This window comes from Castor canadensis, chromosome 6 (genome assembly GCF_047511655.1).
Source record: "Castor canadensis chromosome 6, mCasCan1.hap1v2, whole genome shotgun sequence".
NCBI lineage: Eukaryota > Metazoa > Chordata > Mammalia > Rodentia > Castoridae > Castor > Castor canadensis.
Window position 1 is genome coordinate 83370616 of NC_133391.1, and position 17362 is coordinate 83387977.

Here is a 17362-nt window from a genome sequence, read left to right on the forward strand (position 1 = left end):
TACCCTCCCTCTCATTTGTTAACTCCCCAGCCCCCTTAGCGTGACCTGTTTTTCAAAATACTGCTTGTATTTGTATTAGGTCTATACTTCACATATGAGAGACAGTATGTGGCCTTTGGTTTTCTGAACTTACTAATTTCACTTAAGATGATGTTCTCCAGTTTTACCTGCAAATTACAAAATTTCATCCTCTTTAAACATTTTCTTGCATGTTGTTCTTTCTCATTTTCTATGACTTTTATGATAATCCTTATTTGCTAATCTGTTTTCTGATATTTTCCTCAATGCTTTAACCTTTTTCTTCCTAGTTCCTACCATGAGGCTATACTACACACAGTTTCTATACTTTGATTTTCATATGTAAAAAAACATTTCCCATTCTTTTATTTTCTGTAACTGGATTTATAGGCATCTAAAATGAATTGTGAATGACTAGTAACGAGCTACATGAAGACAGATAATATTAAATAAAAAATTTTAAAACTTAACTGAAAATAGGCAGCATTTAACTTGTTTAAGAGAAGAAGAGTTTCTAGCATGAAAATATAGTGAACATTAAACTATTAGAACATACTACATTTTACTTACATCTTCATATATTATTACTGATCCCAGCCAAGGAAAATAGGCCTGTAAGCCATTTCAAAATAAGTAATTAAAAATTAGTCATGGACGCTTTCAAATATAAATAGGAAATTAAAAAATAGTTCCTTCTTGAATAAATATTGCTCAAATATTCTGGAAGGTTTTTTTCCCTTATTTTGGTATTAGAACACATCCAATTTTATTTAAATCTACATGCATCAAAACAGAAAATGGTACTGATTAATATTTAGAGTTTTCATGTATCAGTTAAATAAAAGAGAAAAAAGGAAAATCTAAATTATAAAACTTCTAAAATTCAATTTCAATACTAAGCTTTTGTTTTTCACTTAAAATTTTTGTACAAATGTTCTTCTGTTCACTTAAATATAAGTTTAGATTATGCACAAAAATAAAATTTGATTAATAAAAATATACATTACCTCAATTGATTATCTAATTTTTTTAATAAATGTTATAAATACTTATAAAATTCTCACATGGCAAGTATGAAATTTAAAATTTAAATTTTATCATTATGTTTTCAAAATTTTAAGACCGTATGCTCTAATCCTTGTTTATTGTTTTGAACTTTTTTGTTATGATTTTTAATAAATTTAGGAAAGGTACATTTTTCTTATGAAAGTTACTTTTAGTTAGTAGGAAGAATGCAGTATCAAGAAAATGAACATATATTTTATCTTTTATTTAAAACATCACTTTTCCTCTTATTTAATTATATTTCTACTGCTGCTTTTTTCTTTCAACAGGCTGAATTAAATGACCCAACTGATCCTTTTACTAGATACAGTACAAAAGTTCCACCACATGTGGGGGAAGAAGTTTTCTCTAAATATATTGGATGGAGAATTGCTAACACACTTTCCAAACTACTCTTTCCTTCTCTTGATGTCCATGTCGTTACTTTGAAGAAACCAGTGATAAAGTATCATCAAAGGAAATATCCAAATGAAAAACAGGAGTCCATGAAAAAGAGAGTTATCCATTTTACTTTAAGGTAAGTGAAGCTCTGTTAACTCTATTATCATAATACACTCCAAAGTCCCAGAAATTATAGATAACATGTGTGACATTATTTAACTTAGTTTCTCTTCTTCAATTCAAATCTTGATTCCATCACCCCCTAATTAAGTCACTTTTGAGCAAGATAATGTTCCCTCAGAAACTGTTTCTTCATAACTAAAATTTTTATTATATAATGTAAATCAATGCTAATGAAGTTCTTCTGTGGGAGGTACATCAAATTAAAAACAAAAACTATATCATTCAATATTAAAAAATGTAAGACTATTACATTTGTATATGTGTTTGTATATGTCTGTATACAAACACATATACATATTTAATGTGTCTTGAACACAGTAAGCATTCAACAAGTGGGAGATACAAAGATATTTATTATTTTTTATGCTTCCAGCCCTTATAAATGCTTTCAGAGCATTTATGATGCTAATGATTTCAGAGAAACTTGGACTTGGACAGATTTATTTAAATGAATAATTTTCAAGTTTATTTGCCATTTCTTCAGTGATAGATTTCTTTCAGATTCTTAGCATAATTGTTACTATTTAACATATTTAGGTGGTTCCATACTGTCACTCTTTTGCTCTATTAAAAAACAGATGAAGAATTATTCTGTTGACATGTAAGATGGACCATATTTTACATTTTTAAATCTTTCAGTAACACTTGGATCAAGACAGAAAGTTTTTATTTATTTATTTTTCTCTTTTTTATTGGAATATATACATTGTACAGGGGGAGTTCATTATGATAATTCTGAATAGGTTTTCATTATACATTGGTTAGATTGCCCCCACCGTCTCCCCCCACATGACCCTCTCCCTGACCCACTTAAAGGAATTGCAAGAGGTTTAATCATTCTATTTCACATATGTATATGAAGCCTGTCAACCGTATTCCTTCACCTTCATCTCTTCCATTCACCCTCCCACAAGTACCCCCCCACACATACTTTATCTATTTTACAGTTCTATCTTTCATCAAAGGGGTTTCTCACTGTCTTCCCACCATTTTACTTTGGTTCATTCTACCTCTTCCATTACTCTCCTTTACCCCTTCCCTCCCTCTCTCCATTATTCAACAGCTTGCAATACATGTCATTATATCCTCTATCTGCACAGATGTTATACATTTCAATATTGTTGATGCTCTATTATTTTATTTTATTTTCCCTCCTACCTATAGTTCCATAGAGTAGTTCCATTATTACATGTTCTACGTATAAGTTTGCATATGATCATGTTTGCTCTTGTGTATATGTTCATCTTTTGGATCTATCTTCCACATATGGGAGAAAACATGTGACCTTTGTTTTTCTGAGCCTGGCTGACTTCAGTGAACATGATGTCCTCCAGTGGCATTCATTTACCTTTAAATCACATGGTGTCATTCTTCTTTATGGCTGAATGAAACTCCATTGTATTTATTTACCAGATTTTCTTGATCCCTTAATTAGTTGTAGGACATCTTGGCTGTTTCCATAACTTGGCTATTGAGAACAGTGCTACAATAAACATGGGTGTGCAAGTTTCTCTGTTGTATCCTGACTTACGTTTGTCCCAATGCATGCCCAGGAGCTATTACTGGATCATATGGCAGTTCTGGTTTAGCTTTTAAGGAATCTTCATACTGATTCCATAATGGTTGTTCTAGTTTGCATTACCAACAGTGTATGAAGGTACTTGTTTCACAAATCTTTTTCCACCTTTTCACTCTAAGCCAGTATTTGTTTTCCTTGGTGAGATGTGTTTCTCATAAGCAATAAATGATTCAGTTTTGTTTTTTAATTCAATTTGCTATTTTATGTCTTTACTTTGGGCATTGAGGCCATTAACATTCAATGTTAGTACTGAGAGGTGTGTGGTGTTTCTAGTCATTTTTATTCCCCCCGTTGTTTACTTTCCCTTTATTCCTTGTTTGCTAGTCTGCTTGGTCAAAGAGGTTTAATCATTCTTGCATTTTCCTAGCTCATTCTAATTTCTCTTCCCCTCCTTTTTCTTCTTTTCCTCTTTCTTCTTCCTTTAAGTATTTTGTGCAGTGCTGGTTTTGTGGTCATGAATTGCTTTAGTTTTTGTTTATTATGGAAGGTTTTCATTTTTCCTTCAATTAGGAAGAATAGTTTTGCTGGATAAACTAGTCTAAGTTGACAGTTGTTTTCTTTTATGGCCTGAAATATATCTTTCCATGACCTTGCATTTAGAGTTCATGTTGAGAAATTTGCTGTTAATCTAATGGATTTTCCTTTGTATGTGACCTATCTTTTCTCTTTTGAGGTTTCAGTATTCTTTCTTTGTTCTGTATATTGAGTGTTTGGTTATGATATGCTGATGGTGTTTCTCTTCCAGTCCTGATGGTTTGGTGTTCTGTAAGCCTTTTGAACCTGGATGTCCCTCCCTTTCTCAAGGTTGGGGAAAGTTTTCAGCTACTATGCTATTGAATAAGTTATCTATGCCTTTAGTATGTTCTCTTCTCCTTCTTCTATAACCATGACTCATAGATTTGTTCTTTTGATGGTGTCCCAGACACCTTCCATATTTCATTCATATTTTCTTAGCATTTTTCTATGGTCTTTCACTGCTTGGTCTAATTCCTCTGCTTGGTCTTCTATTTCTGACGCTCTTATTTTTCAACTTGCCCCACTCAATCAAAAAAAAGCCAAGCTTTTGATTGAGTTTTTATTTGGGATATTGAACTGTTTGTTTCAAATTGGTCATTTTTTAGGATTTCTATGTTTTTATTGATTTCCTCTTTCATATCCTGCATAGTCTTCTGAAGTTCATTCCTGAATTTCATGTTTGTTTAAATTCTCTTTGAACTCTTATAGTCATTTACTCACATCTTCTTTGAGTTCAGTCACTAGCTTATGTGTCTCCTCTTTGAGCTAATTGATCATTTTTACTATTATATTTTGGAATTTAATTTTTTGATATTTCCTCCTCCTCACTATTGTTTAGATTCAATTGGTGAAGTTGACTTTCAAGGGAGAGCTGTTATCTTGTTGCTTCATGTTTCTGTTGAGATTTACACAACTAGAGTCATTTTTGGTTGGAGGTTCCAATCCTCTGTTCTCCTTTTGGTGGGGTTTTATGAAAGATTATACAGAACTGTGCAGTGGTTGAGTTCTAGTGTTTTTCTTATATCTAGATCGGGTATAGTGGCTCGATAATAAATTCTTCAGCTTCTTATTCTCAAGATGCTGGATTCTGCCCCCTGTTCCACATAGGGTGAGGTGGCTTAGCTATTAACACTATCACAGTTGTTAAACTGCAGACTTGAAATTACAGTAATTCCTAACAAGGATCAGTTACTGCTACTGTTCTAAGTATCTTTAGTTGTCTATTGGAGCAAAGATGATCTTCATAATTGTAGAAGACTAAGGGTAGTAAGGGTTGTGATAAGAGGGAGACAAGTAAATAATACGAGGTGAAAAGTTTATGCAGCAGAAAGGTGTGGTGGTTGAGCTGATAGAAGAGTTAGTTAAAAAGCAGACTTGCATAGGTAGAAAAGATCAAGTAGGTAATAAGATAGGAGAGCGGGGAGAACAATGGAGGAAATTGAACAGATAAACAAACACCACAGAATGAAGGAGGATTGTGGATGGGTAAAGAGAGAGAAGGGAAATTGAGAGCTAGGAAGTTGTTCTAGTGGTTGACAGGTGGAAAGTATAAATTGGAGAGGGTGGTAGAAAAGGGGAAGAGAAGAAATAGTTTAGGGTTACAAACTTAAAGATGGTTTATAGGGCTCTCATATGATGAGTATAGTGAGGGGTAAGGGAGGAAGGGTTAAGGAGAAAACTGGGGAGTAAGAATGCAAAACTGCTGTTGGGATATACAGAAAAAGAAGCTACAAATGAGTAAAAAATCTGCACCACCCATTTAGCAGCAATGAACACAAATTTTATATAAAAATTGAGAAGTTTCTTTTGCTCTTGTGAACAGTTGATCTTTCCCCACCCCTGTGTGTTTGAGTCTCTTAGTCCACTAGATGGTAGGCTAAATGGATAGCTGCCTTTGGAATGGTCCCAGATGCTGGGGGGAAGGGGATGATTAGAGATTTAAGTAGGATCTTTGGAGTTCATATTGTCAACTTGTCAGACTCACCCCATCCACACTTGCAACTTTCCCTTCTCTCAAGTTTACCAAAACATATAGTATGTAGTTATACATAAATGCAGGGTTTTTGCCCAGATGGCAGCACTGGTGGAGGTCTCTGATAGGGTTGGATGTGCAGCTTGCTGTTGGTAGCACCATCCCTGCTACTGTTGATATTGCTGCAGACTCAGCAACTTCTTGGGCCACAATGTGCCATGTTCCCTGGGACCTCTGTGGACTGCCACTGGGTCCTAGTAAATTTTCCCTGGTGGATACCAGTTCCTCACTGGTCATCACTGCCAAACTAATAGGCATACAGGCTCCAGTGGAGTCATGTGGGCTTCGGGGGGGTGGATCACACAGGCTCTAGGGAAGGTCTTTGTTCAAAGGCCTCTTGTGGCATGGTGCAGGTACACCTCTGTTTGCCATATACCAGCAGCTTTCCTCAGCAGGTCACACGCTGGCTCCTTTTTTTTTTTGGATACTGACCTTCTCCACATGGTTCTTGTGGTGAAGATTTCAACTTCTTCCCTGCTGGAGGAGCTGGTGCTGGACTCCAGTCCCATGAGGAGTATAAACCTGCAAACTGTTCATTGGGTGTTCTGTTGCTTCGCTTTTTTGGGATTCGAAAAGAGTTCTCCTACTTGCTGACTCTGGGATGTGAGATGCTTCTTCCAGTGCCCTCAGTTAACACCTTCGTCCAGGTTTGTTAGAGCCCCAGTGTTTGGGACTGTAAATAATCTGCCATCTTGCCCACATACTTCTTTTTATTTATTTTTAACCCAACTCATTTACAGAGGATGTTATATTTTTCCTATTGGCTTTAACAAAATTTTAAGAAAGTCAGCTGTTTTTGTACTTTTTTTTTTTCTCTTGGAACAATACCATCTGTTTTAAAAGCAGTAGTATCTTGCCCATTGTTTCTTTTTTTTTATTTCTTTTATTCATAAGTGCGTACAATGTTTGGGTCATTTCTCTCCCCTTTCCCCCTTCCCTTTCTCCTGCCCCCTGCCTCCCCCCGTACCCCCTCGCTACCAGGCAGAAAGTATTTTGCCCTTATCTCTAATTTGATTTGAAGAGAGAGTATAAGCAATAATAGGAAGGACCAAGGGTTTTTGCTAGTTGAGATAAGGATAGTTATACAGGGATTTTTCTCACATTGTCTTTGTACTTTTAACAATACATTTTTTATATGTTTTGATGCTGTTTGTGGTAGATTGTGATTGATAGCTGTTAGATTATACTTTAATTTTACCATTCCTGATTTCATTTTGTTTATCTGTATCATTTTGTTGATTGTGTCATTTGTTGATTGTATCTTTTCACTGATTGTATCTTTTTGTTGATTATATCTTTTGTTGATTGTAACATGTATACATACTGCATATATGTTTTCAAAATTATAGTTGATTAGCTTTGCCTTTTGATTGTTTTGCCATCTATTCTGAATCTTTTGTTCCTGAGCTAGAGGAACTGAATCTGGTGAATAAAATTTGCTCTAAATTGCTGTTGATAATGTATCTATAAATGTAGATTTAACTATGCATTTTATTCCTGTTACTGAAAATATATTTTTTTCAGTACTTATTTTTTATCACTTGACCAAAGGATTATCGTTTTTATTGTCTACTGAATATTTAAAAATATATTGTTTCATCTCCATAAATGAGATGTAATTTGGACAAATTCAAAATTCTTGATTGAAAATAACTTCCCCCTTATAGCTATCACCACAGTTTCTTATTGTGTGATAAAAGTCTGATATATTGAGTGATATTTCTTCTTTCCTTTGTAGAGTCCTCTAAAATAATACGTTTTTCATGTAAGAAAACTTGTAGCAGATTCCTTCTCTCAAGGAATCTTCATGAGAAATTTTTCAGAATCCCATGTTTTAAGAGTATGAAATGGAAACTTCCCTCTGTTACTGACCCTTACTTATCATGTAACTCCATTCCTTCCTGTCCTAGGTAGCAATATCAGTAATTGCTCATATCTTTTCTGTAAGGAACTGCTGAACAAAGACCCCGCCACGTGTAGAAAAAAATGATTTATTGAAATACAGACTGCTGGGCTACCTCTCTTGGGATTAGAGTGTAGCAGCTTGGCTGGAATGGATAGTGGGCTTTATGGGAGGGGCCAAGCCGTGAGGGATGGAGAGAGTTCCTGGTCTCCAATTCTCATTGTTATTACTTTTTAATCAGATACGATGTTTTCTTCAGTATGGATGCACCAGATTTATTTAAGAAGTTTTCTGTTTGTTGGCATTTGGGTTGTTTTGATTGTATGTTACTATAGACAAGGCCACATTAGAAGAATAGCTGAAGGATAAATTCCCCAAAGTGTGATTTTTTTGGGGGGGGGAGGGAGCGGGTAAAGTGTATATGCTTTTGTAATGTTTGCAGATATTTTCATATTGTCTTTTAGAGGATTGTGCAAATGTATATCACCATCAGAAATATAAATCTGCTTTTCTTACAGGGTGCTGACAAACATTTGGGCTTTGATAATCTGAGATGCAAAATGTAATTTGAATTCTTTTGCTTTTTAATATGAGTCTTTTGAACACCTTTCATATATGAAGAGTCTTTGTTTTTTCTGTATTTGGAAATTCACTTCCTTTGTGTATTTTTTCACTGTGACTTTGTGTTTTTCACAAAACCATTTTTTTGTGGGAACTATTTCTCTATTAATGTACATATACCTTTGTACATGCCAAGAGCTACAAAATTTTTTCCATTTTTATTTATCTTTTAATTTTACTTATAGCATTTTTACCAACATCATCTTTTTTCTATTTAACATGATATTTAAATTTTCCCAATGGTTTGTTTAGAAAAGCTCTTTTCATTGTAAGACTAAAATCTTGTAACACTGAATTCTAATATTTTCAAGGATTCATTTTGTACATTGTAATCATTGGTCCATTCAAAAATTTATCTGGTGTGTGGCATAAGATATAAATCCAGATGGACTGCTCAGTTATCTTAATATTTATTGAGTCATCCATCTCCAGCACTTGTCCTGATTTTAAACATTATTTTTATCAAATACTAACTTCCCATTTGTTTTATGTCTAATTCTATATTTTTAATTTTGTTCCTATGTCCTAAGCTGTTTAAAGAAGGACCTTAGACCATGACATTATATTTTATTTAAATATAAAAGTTAAATTTTTAAAAAATACATTTTAATATAGATCAAACTAGTTTACTATTGCCAATTCACTTCAGATTTCTTCCAGTATTTTTGTTTATTCATTTTTCATGTCAATTTCTATACCTTACTGCCTTAGTAAATTCACTTATTGAATTTGTTTTCTAGTTTCATAATTTTGTCAGATATAGTTTGTTTTTCTTCTCAATTTTTATACCTTTACCTTCTTTCTCTTAAGTATTTTGTTGTCTTAGTATGCCTCAGTAAAAATATTGATTAGTAAATGTGCACATTCCTGTATCCCTATTTTTACTCACAAAACTTCTAGTGTTTTCCAGTTAATCATTATGCTGGCTTTAGTACTATTTTTTTCATGTTCATTAAGCATTTCCATAAAAATGATTGCATTGTATATTAAAAATTTGTTTTATATTTAAGGACATGTAGGTGAAGTTGACAGAATGGAAAAGGATATTCCATGCAAATAGTAACCAAAAGAGAATAGAGTAGCTGTATTTATATCAAACAAAATACACGTTAATTAAAAAACTGTCACAAAACAAAGAGGACATTACAGAAGTATTAAAAAGAGGAACAACCTATCCAAAAACTGTAACAATTAAATATATATGCACCCAGTATCAGAGCACCTAATTATAGAAAGCAAACATTGATGAAGTTGAAGTGAGAAAGAGACAGAAATATAATAATACTAAGAAATTTTAATACCCTACATTCAATAATGGTTGGAAGAATCACATAGAAAAAAGATAAATATGAAAACATTGGTTTTGACCAACACTATAGATCAAACAGACCTAACAGACAGATAAGGAATATTCCACCCAAAAGCAGCAAAATATAGGTTCTTCTCAAGTACCATGAAACGTTCTCCTGAATAGATCATGTAGGTCACAAACAAGTGTTGACAAATCCAAGACGACTGGAATCATACTGGATAAATAAATACTACAAAGATATACTCCACACAATGGAGTTTTACTCAGTCATTAAGAAGAATGGATGGCACTAGAGATATGTTAAACAAAATAAGCTAATACCACAAGGACAAATATCACATGTCTTCTCTCAATTGTGGAAGCTAGGGGACAACAAAATAAAAGAAAAGGCCAAGGTTATGAAAATAAAGGGGAACTACTAAGTAGGTAGAGGGGGAAGAAAAAGGAGGTAGGGGGAGAGAGGGATATGAAAGAATAAGAAAAGAGGTAATTTATAATCAAATCACGGTGTATGTATACATGGTGTATGTATACATGAAAATGTTATTATGAAATTCCTTTCAGTATACAATTTAATATGCACCAAAAAAGATGAATAAGAATGAAAAAAATACTTCAGCATATACTATAACTTTTTGTCAAATCTAGCATAATGAAGTATAATGAAAATGCCAACTTCATATGTCATAGGTGTTGAGATTTACTTTAGAATCCCCAAGTGTATTCTTTACATTCAAAAGGATCACAGAAATGGAAGATAATTACTGTGGAGTCCCAGAAAGAAAACTACACTTTGATATTTCATATCATGAACAGTTAAGGAAGACATAGCAAGAAAGAAATTGGAAAAATAGAGGAACCTGGATGTTAACAAAAAGTGTAAAGACAAAGCAGGGTAAAGGGTAAATAGATGGTAAAAGGTTGGTGGAGGTGAATGGTGGCTGCTGGCATATAAAGAGGGAGAGAGAGAGAGAGAGAGATAAAGAAAGAAGGAGGGATGAGACATGTTGGGAATGCATGGGGGAACAGAAAAATAGAGGAATTAAAATTATTAGCACAGGGCCACGGATGTAGCTCAATGGTAGAGCACTTGCCTAACATGTGTGAAGGCCTGGGTTCAATCAGCAGTACCATGCACAAAAAAAAAATTATAATCACAAAGAAAGAAGGGAAAAGAAACAGCTATAAGTAAGGGGAGAGACATACTGAGAATGAACATCACAAATAGAGGAACATAGGAATATAAGCAAGGTTTAGGAAAAGGGAAAAATTTGCAAAGTTTGAGAAGAATGAGAAAGAAAAATGGAGTAAGGTTAAGACACCCAAAGGCCTATAGGTTTCAAAGGATTACACAATTTGTCTTTTTATCAGAGCCTATAGTTTATTAAGTAAATGACTATCATTCATAACTAGTCTTTGGAAAAAAATGTTATCTGCTTATCCCCTTTTTTCTAGCTCATTATTGGCTCTAGAAGTTAAATTTAGTGTTTTTGCTGCAAATGAGAAGCCTCAGTACTATAGCAGGGTGAAAAATCCTTTTATACCAGGAATAACTCAATATTGCACAGCTTCTTGGGCAGCATTCACACTATAGGGTGTGAACATTGCTCCCTGGAGTGTGCACACCTCCAGTGTCACTGATGAGCTTGACAGGGGCCAAGGGTCTCTACAGACAACAGGGGTGAGTGGGATAGGGCTACAGCTGGAGGAGATCAAGACAAACATCAGACCTGGCTGCACCAGTTCTCCTATCTATTGGTGTATGGGACACATACTTTCATATTGTTAAAATGTAAATTTAAAACTAAAGTACATATTGAAAAATTGTCTCTGGCTCACTAGACATTAACTGCAAGAAAATTTTATTTCTTCCATTTGTTTGGGTCTCCATTGAATCAACAGTCCTATAGCTAAGTCTTTTCATTAGTTCTTTACCTCCTTGCCCTTCTAGACCCATAAAGTGGAACTGATGGAGCTACTGAACACCTGAGCATGTGGAAGTCCTGCAGGTGTAAGCACAGCAGCATAATTTAAATCCCAGTGTGCTCAGACTTTTCATCCTCCTAAAAGTCTTTATTCATAGTGTCCCATCACCAATTCCTCATCTAGTAGGCCTGTACACCTCTGCTTTGTGTTTTCAATAAGTAGAAATGTAAAAGGCAACAAGAGCACAACTTGTCAGGACTTCTTTATAGAAGATGAGGCACATTTAAAAGGTAAGATCGGAAATTTAAGATAATGTCTTTTTTTATTGCACACTAAATCATTCTTACTTCAGTGTGAAAATCTGAAAATTCACCAGTAAGAGGGAAAATGGGATTCCTTATTGATGAATCATCTGCCACATCTCATAACCTACAACATTTATAAAAGTATTTTTTCCTTGTGTCTTTAGTCTATAAATTATTTTCAAAGAAGAAATGGTGGTTTTAACTTATAAATTATTTGGCATAAGAATAGTGTTTATATCTTTGTGAACACATATTTTGTTCTGAGTGACTTACAAGTTTAACTTTTTAATGAAATTTTTCAAAACAAAGTTGATCATTTTGATTCCATATATTAATATTTTAGTTTCGTTTTAAGTTGGTGGGGCATGTCATGGATCCATGCTCTATTTTCCCCTTAGCATTTTCTTTTTAAAAATGAAAAAAAATTGTTGTGGTTCTTTATTATAAAAACTACAGCCAAAAACAAGATTATATAATACTTCAAAGCATAGTGTTTGCCTTTTCTCTCCTATCTTAAGCTTACATTAAGGCTGAGAATTTAGAACTCTGAAGACCAAATTTCAAAAACCAGCTTTCATATCAAGAATTTTTGCTTCTGAGTTTCTTATAAATTCATTTGCTAAGCTTATATCTTGAATCCCTAAAAAAACTCATAGCACTTACAACTAATTATTTGCATATGTATGAACACTAGGAGAACACTAACCTAAAACTTCATAGTTAGTTCATTCAAATTTTTGTCAGAAAACCCATTTGCCTGGAAGAAAGCCAGAATCTGGATCCTACCGGAAATGGAAATGCCCTTCCTCATTGTCACAGGAAGCCTTTGGAATCTTTGGAAAGTCTGATTTAGAAGAAAAAACTTCATGAAGTAAGAGATCCTTAGACTGCTAGTGCCAGACAACAAGTTGCCAGATGATCCAAGATGAGCAATTCTGTTTTCCACACTGCATAAGTGCATTTCATATACAAAGTGCTATGTTAAGCACTTTCCTTAGATGTAGACATGATTATTCATAGCCATTAAGTTTGGAGTTTGAATTTAAACAAAGGCATTTGGAGTGGGTCCACTGTGCTCTTTTCTTCTTCCTTGTGTGAACTTCATTTGATTTCATAGCCTTTGGCAATTGTTAGAAAACTTATCTTGAAACCATAAGAAAAAGGCTTCTTTATGTTTCTTTTCAATTTCTGCTTCTTGATTTTCAGAACTTGATTTTGATTTGGAGACTTTTTTTCCCCTAGGCTCTGCAACCTCTCTGGTTAATATTAGGAAAATTATGTCAAAGAAGAAGCATTTTCTACTAAATCAATATGATTTTGGACAAAGCCAATGGAGAAATAAATACATGTATAGTTTTAAAAGAAGACCTTAATGGTTGACTTGGTCTCTTGTTTAATATTGTCTGGGCTGATTCAACTTGTATGATTCCTAAATAAAATGCCTTAAATGAATTTGTCTAGTTTGTGTTATACAGGAAAGAAAAGCAAGAGCTATATTTTATTTTATTTTTGATTAGCATGTAATAATTATACGTGTTAATGGGGAACATGTGATCTTTTAACACATGCATGCTTAGCATTACCCTCTTTTGGACATTTCCTTATGTTTTGAGTCATTGAGCTCCTCTCTTCTAGATTTTATAAAGATCTAGTCTGCTATCATGACTATCTTCATCCCATTTGCTGAGGAATGACAGAATTTATGTCTTCTCTCTAGTTGCCTTGGTACACTTTGCCTTTCTCTTAGCCTTCTCTGCCTAACATAATTACTATTCTACATTCAGATGAAACTTTTTAGCTTCCACTTATGAGGGAGGATATGCAGTATTTGTCTTTCTGTGTCTGGCTTACTTCACTTAATGTCTTCTAGTTCCATCCATTTTGCTGAAACTGATAGGATTTCATTATTTATGGATCTATTCTTCTTAGTTTTCTTGGACTATTCACATTCCCCCCAAGAGCCTAGGAGAATTGCCTTTTCTCCACACCCTTGTCGGCATGTGTTAATTTTTTTTTTTTTTTTTTGCCTTTTTGATAATAGCCATTCTAACTGCACGGAGTTGGTGTCTTATTTTGATTAGGATTTGCATTTCTCTGATGCCTAATGATATTAAGCATGTTTTCATAAATTTGTATTTTTTCTTTTGAAAAGTATCATCTCCAATCATGTGGCCATTTTTAGTTAGATTGCTTATTTTTATTGTTAAGCTCTTGAATTCTTACATATCTCTGGTTATTAATTATTTGTTAGATGAATAGCTTGCAAGTGTTTCTCCCATTCTGTAGGTTGTCTCCTCTGCTGCTTATTTCTTTTGCTATACAGAACCCTCTTAATTTGGTGTAATTCTATTTGTCTATTTTTGCTTTTGTTTTCTGTGCTTTTGGATTCATATCCAAAGCATCATTGCCTATATCAATAGTCTTGAAGTATTTTTTTTTCTGTTTTCTTTTAGTATTTCATAGTTTCAGGTATTGCACTTAGTTGATCCACTTTGAGTTGATGTTTGTACAGAATGATAAGGTTCAATATATGAACTTCAGTTTATGGTTATCCAGTTTTCCCAATACCACTTATTGAAGAGGCTGTCTTTCTCCAGTATATGTGCTTGGAAGCTTTGTTGTAAATCAGTTGGCTGTAGATGCATGAATCAGTTTCTCTGCCCTGTATTCTGTCCCACTGGTCTCCATGTCTGTATTTATGCCAGTGCCATGCTGCTTTAGTTAAAATGCTGAATTTGACACAAAAACAAAATGAATAAAAGAAAAAAGCAAGGATGCATAAAACTTGGATGGTACAAAGAATTATATATATTATGTTTTCTGGGAACATATCCACCATATAATTTAATTTATAAATTAAGCACAATAATAAATTAACAATTACTACTAACAAAATAATTATGATAATATACTATAATAACAATAATTTTAAAACTTTTTAAAGGTCTGACTTCACATAATATCAAATATGTTTATCTTATAGATTCATTTGTATTGCTTACTTGACTTCCCTGAGACATACCTTAATTATTTAATCTTTAAAAAATTTTAAAGGTCTATAAGATTTGTCATGAGGATAGAAGGAAAGAATGCATAGAAAGTGCCCAGACATGTGAGTTCTTTGCCCTTTAATTTATAATTTAGTATATTTTGTTAGATATTCATATTCTTTATGATATAAAATTAACTCTTACGTTAGTAAGATTGTGATAAATAATACGTGAAAAGTAGCATGTGTTTTACACCTGTAATTTTTAAAGATATTAATTGCTGCTAGCACTTTTTTCAAAAAGAGCATAAAGTTTCATGATGATTTTCCTTTTGGTTATGTTTTCTTTCCTTCTTGTTCCTATTTAGCTAAAAACCAATTCATATCTGGTTTTCACTCTCATACATGTATTTGAAGGTTATGGAGAGTAAATAGGAAGTGATGATAGTTAGCATTGCTGTTCATACTTATTAGGAGAGAGAGAGAGAGAGAGACCATTAGATGGTTCTCCAGAGTTGGGCTATTATTTCCTGAGTTCTTATAAAATATTCGAGTATTGAAAAATTTGTTAGACTATGAATTCAAATGAATTACATAAATTATTAAAACTTCTAGAGATTGGAGTACAAATATCTCTTCTACATACTGATTTTTGCAATTCTAATTAGTATATATTAATATGTAGAAAATAATGGGTTCCATTAAAAATTTCTATACATGTATATAATATATTTTGATAGTGTTCACCTCCTATTTTCCTCCCTTGTTTCCCCTTCCCTGCTTCTGCTGGTCCTCTTCCTTTCCCAAACAATCTCCCTTCTACTTTTGTCTTTTTAAAAGATCTACACTCCACACATGAGAGAAAACATGCAATATTTGTCTTTCTGAGTCTAACTTATTTTACTTAACTTGATGGCATACTGATTTTATTCCATTTGGATATATAACCATTTAAGTTGGATTGCTGAACCATATCATAGTTTCATTTTTAGTTTCTGAGGAAACTTCATGCTGTTTTTCATAATATTTGTACCACTTTACATTCTCACCCACAATACATGAATGTTCTCATTTGTCCACATCCTCACTAACACTTATCCTTTGACTTTTTGAAAATAACCACCCTCACAGGTCTGAGATAATAAGCCATAGTAGTTCTGATTTTCATTTCCCTGATTAGCAATGTGAGGACCTCTTTATTTACCTACTGGCCATTTGTCATGCTTCTTGGAAAATGTCTGTTCAGGCCCTTTGCCGCTGATTGAATTATTATAGGGTTTTAATTTTTGGTGTTTAAATTTTTTGATACTGAGTTGTATGAGTTCCTTACATATTTTTGGATATTAACCCTTACTGGATTATGGTTTGCAAATATTTTCTTCCATTTCAGGGTTTGCCATTCCATTTTGCTGCATAGGATTTTCAGTTTGATGTAGTCCTACTTCTTTATTTTTTCTTTTGTTGGAATTGAGGCACTATTGGAAGCCCAGAGGTGAAATACAGTTGCCAGTGACAGAACTATGCTTCATATATATATTTCCAACACACGTCTCAGAGTTTACCTGCAATCCTGCCTTGGAGATGGATCAATCCCCATCATTATGGCACAGCTCCTCTCCTTTCTTGCCTCCACATTGGTAAAATAGAGTCTTGGTCTTAGCAGGAGCTTTTGCATCATGGGGCCATTGCCTTAGCTCCCACTTTTCACTGCAGGTGTCTGCTTCAATACAATCATCAATCCTAGGAGTTCTCCATTCATAGTGACATGATGTGTTGCAGAACTTAAAAAATGATGCAGGCATTAAAATGATCTCAGTGACATGTAAAAACATTTTATATTTCAAATAGAAAATGACAGCTCTCAGGGAAAACAAGAGGTAAGCTCAGAAAAAAAGAAAATTCATATGTCTTTGTTTTGCATTTTGTTTTTCATGAGCTCTTTGCTCTTTCAAAGAAAAGGGCAGTGTCAGCTTACGATGAAATAGCTTTGTAGTAGTTGACAATATATATTGTCTGCTTAATGAGAATGTAATCTTGAATATGACACTAATCTAATTGATATAACTGTCTTGTTTTCTAGGATCTCAGAAAATATGAAATTAATCAGTTAAAAAACTAAACCTACCCTTTTTCTAAATATCTTCTGAGTATGGTCAGATACTTGACCAGACATATAAACTCTGTGAAAACCTTAGTATTCAGTGCAGATTCTTTCAGATATCTCTCTACCCAGCTGGCCAAATGCTACTTCTAACTAACTTAGCCTTTCCATGGAGTTTCCTTGTTACAGAATTAAATGTTAAGCAAAACCCAGAACTTCTAATAGAAGTTGTATATTCCTTCAGAGAACATTAGTTAAATACCACTGTGTACACTCATTAATTCAACTATCATTTGTCAAATGCCTCAGATAAAATAGTAAAAATAGTCATAGTTGTTTCCCAGTGGATTTCACAATCAAGTTTAGAAGACATACATTAATTTACATCACACACATACATGTAAAATCATACATCTGTGTTAAATCTCTGT

General features: G+C 33.6%; 1 protein-coding gene across 4 annotated transcripts in view; it reads left to right on the top strand.

The window, feature by feature from the left end:
• Tmem232 (transmembrane protein 232) overlaps nt 1–17362 on the top strand; it is a 318408-nt gene that overhangs the window by 180362 nt on the left and 120684 nt on the right. For all 4 annotated transcript variants that reach the window (XM_074076974.1, XM_074076976.1, XM_074076975.1 and 1 more), the window contains one exon: nt 1353–1600. In XM_074076974.1, coding sequence (XP_073933075.1) covers nt 1353–1600 — 248 coding nt within the window. The remainder of the gene's footprint in view (nt 1–1352; nt 1601–17362) is intronic.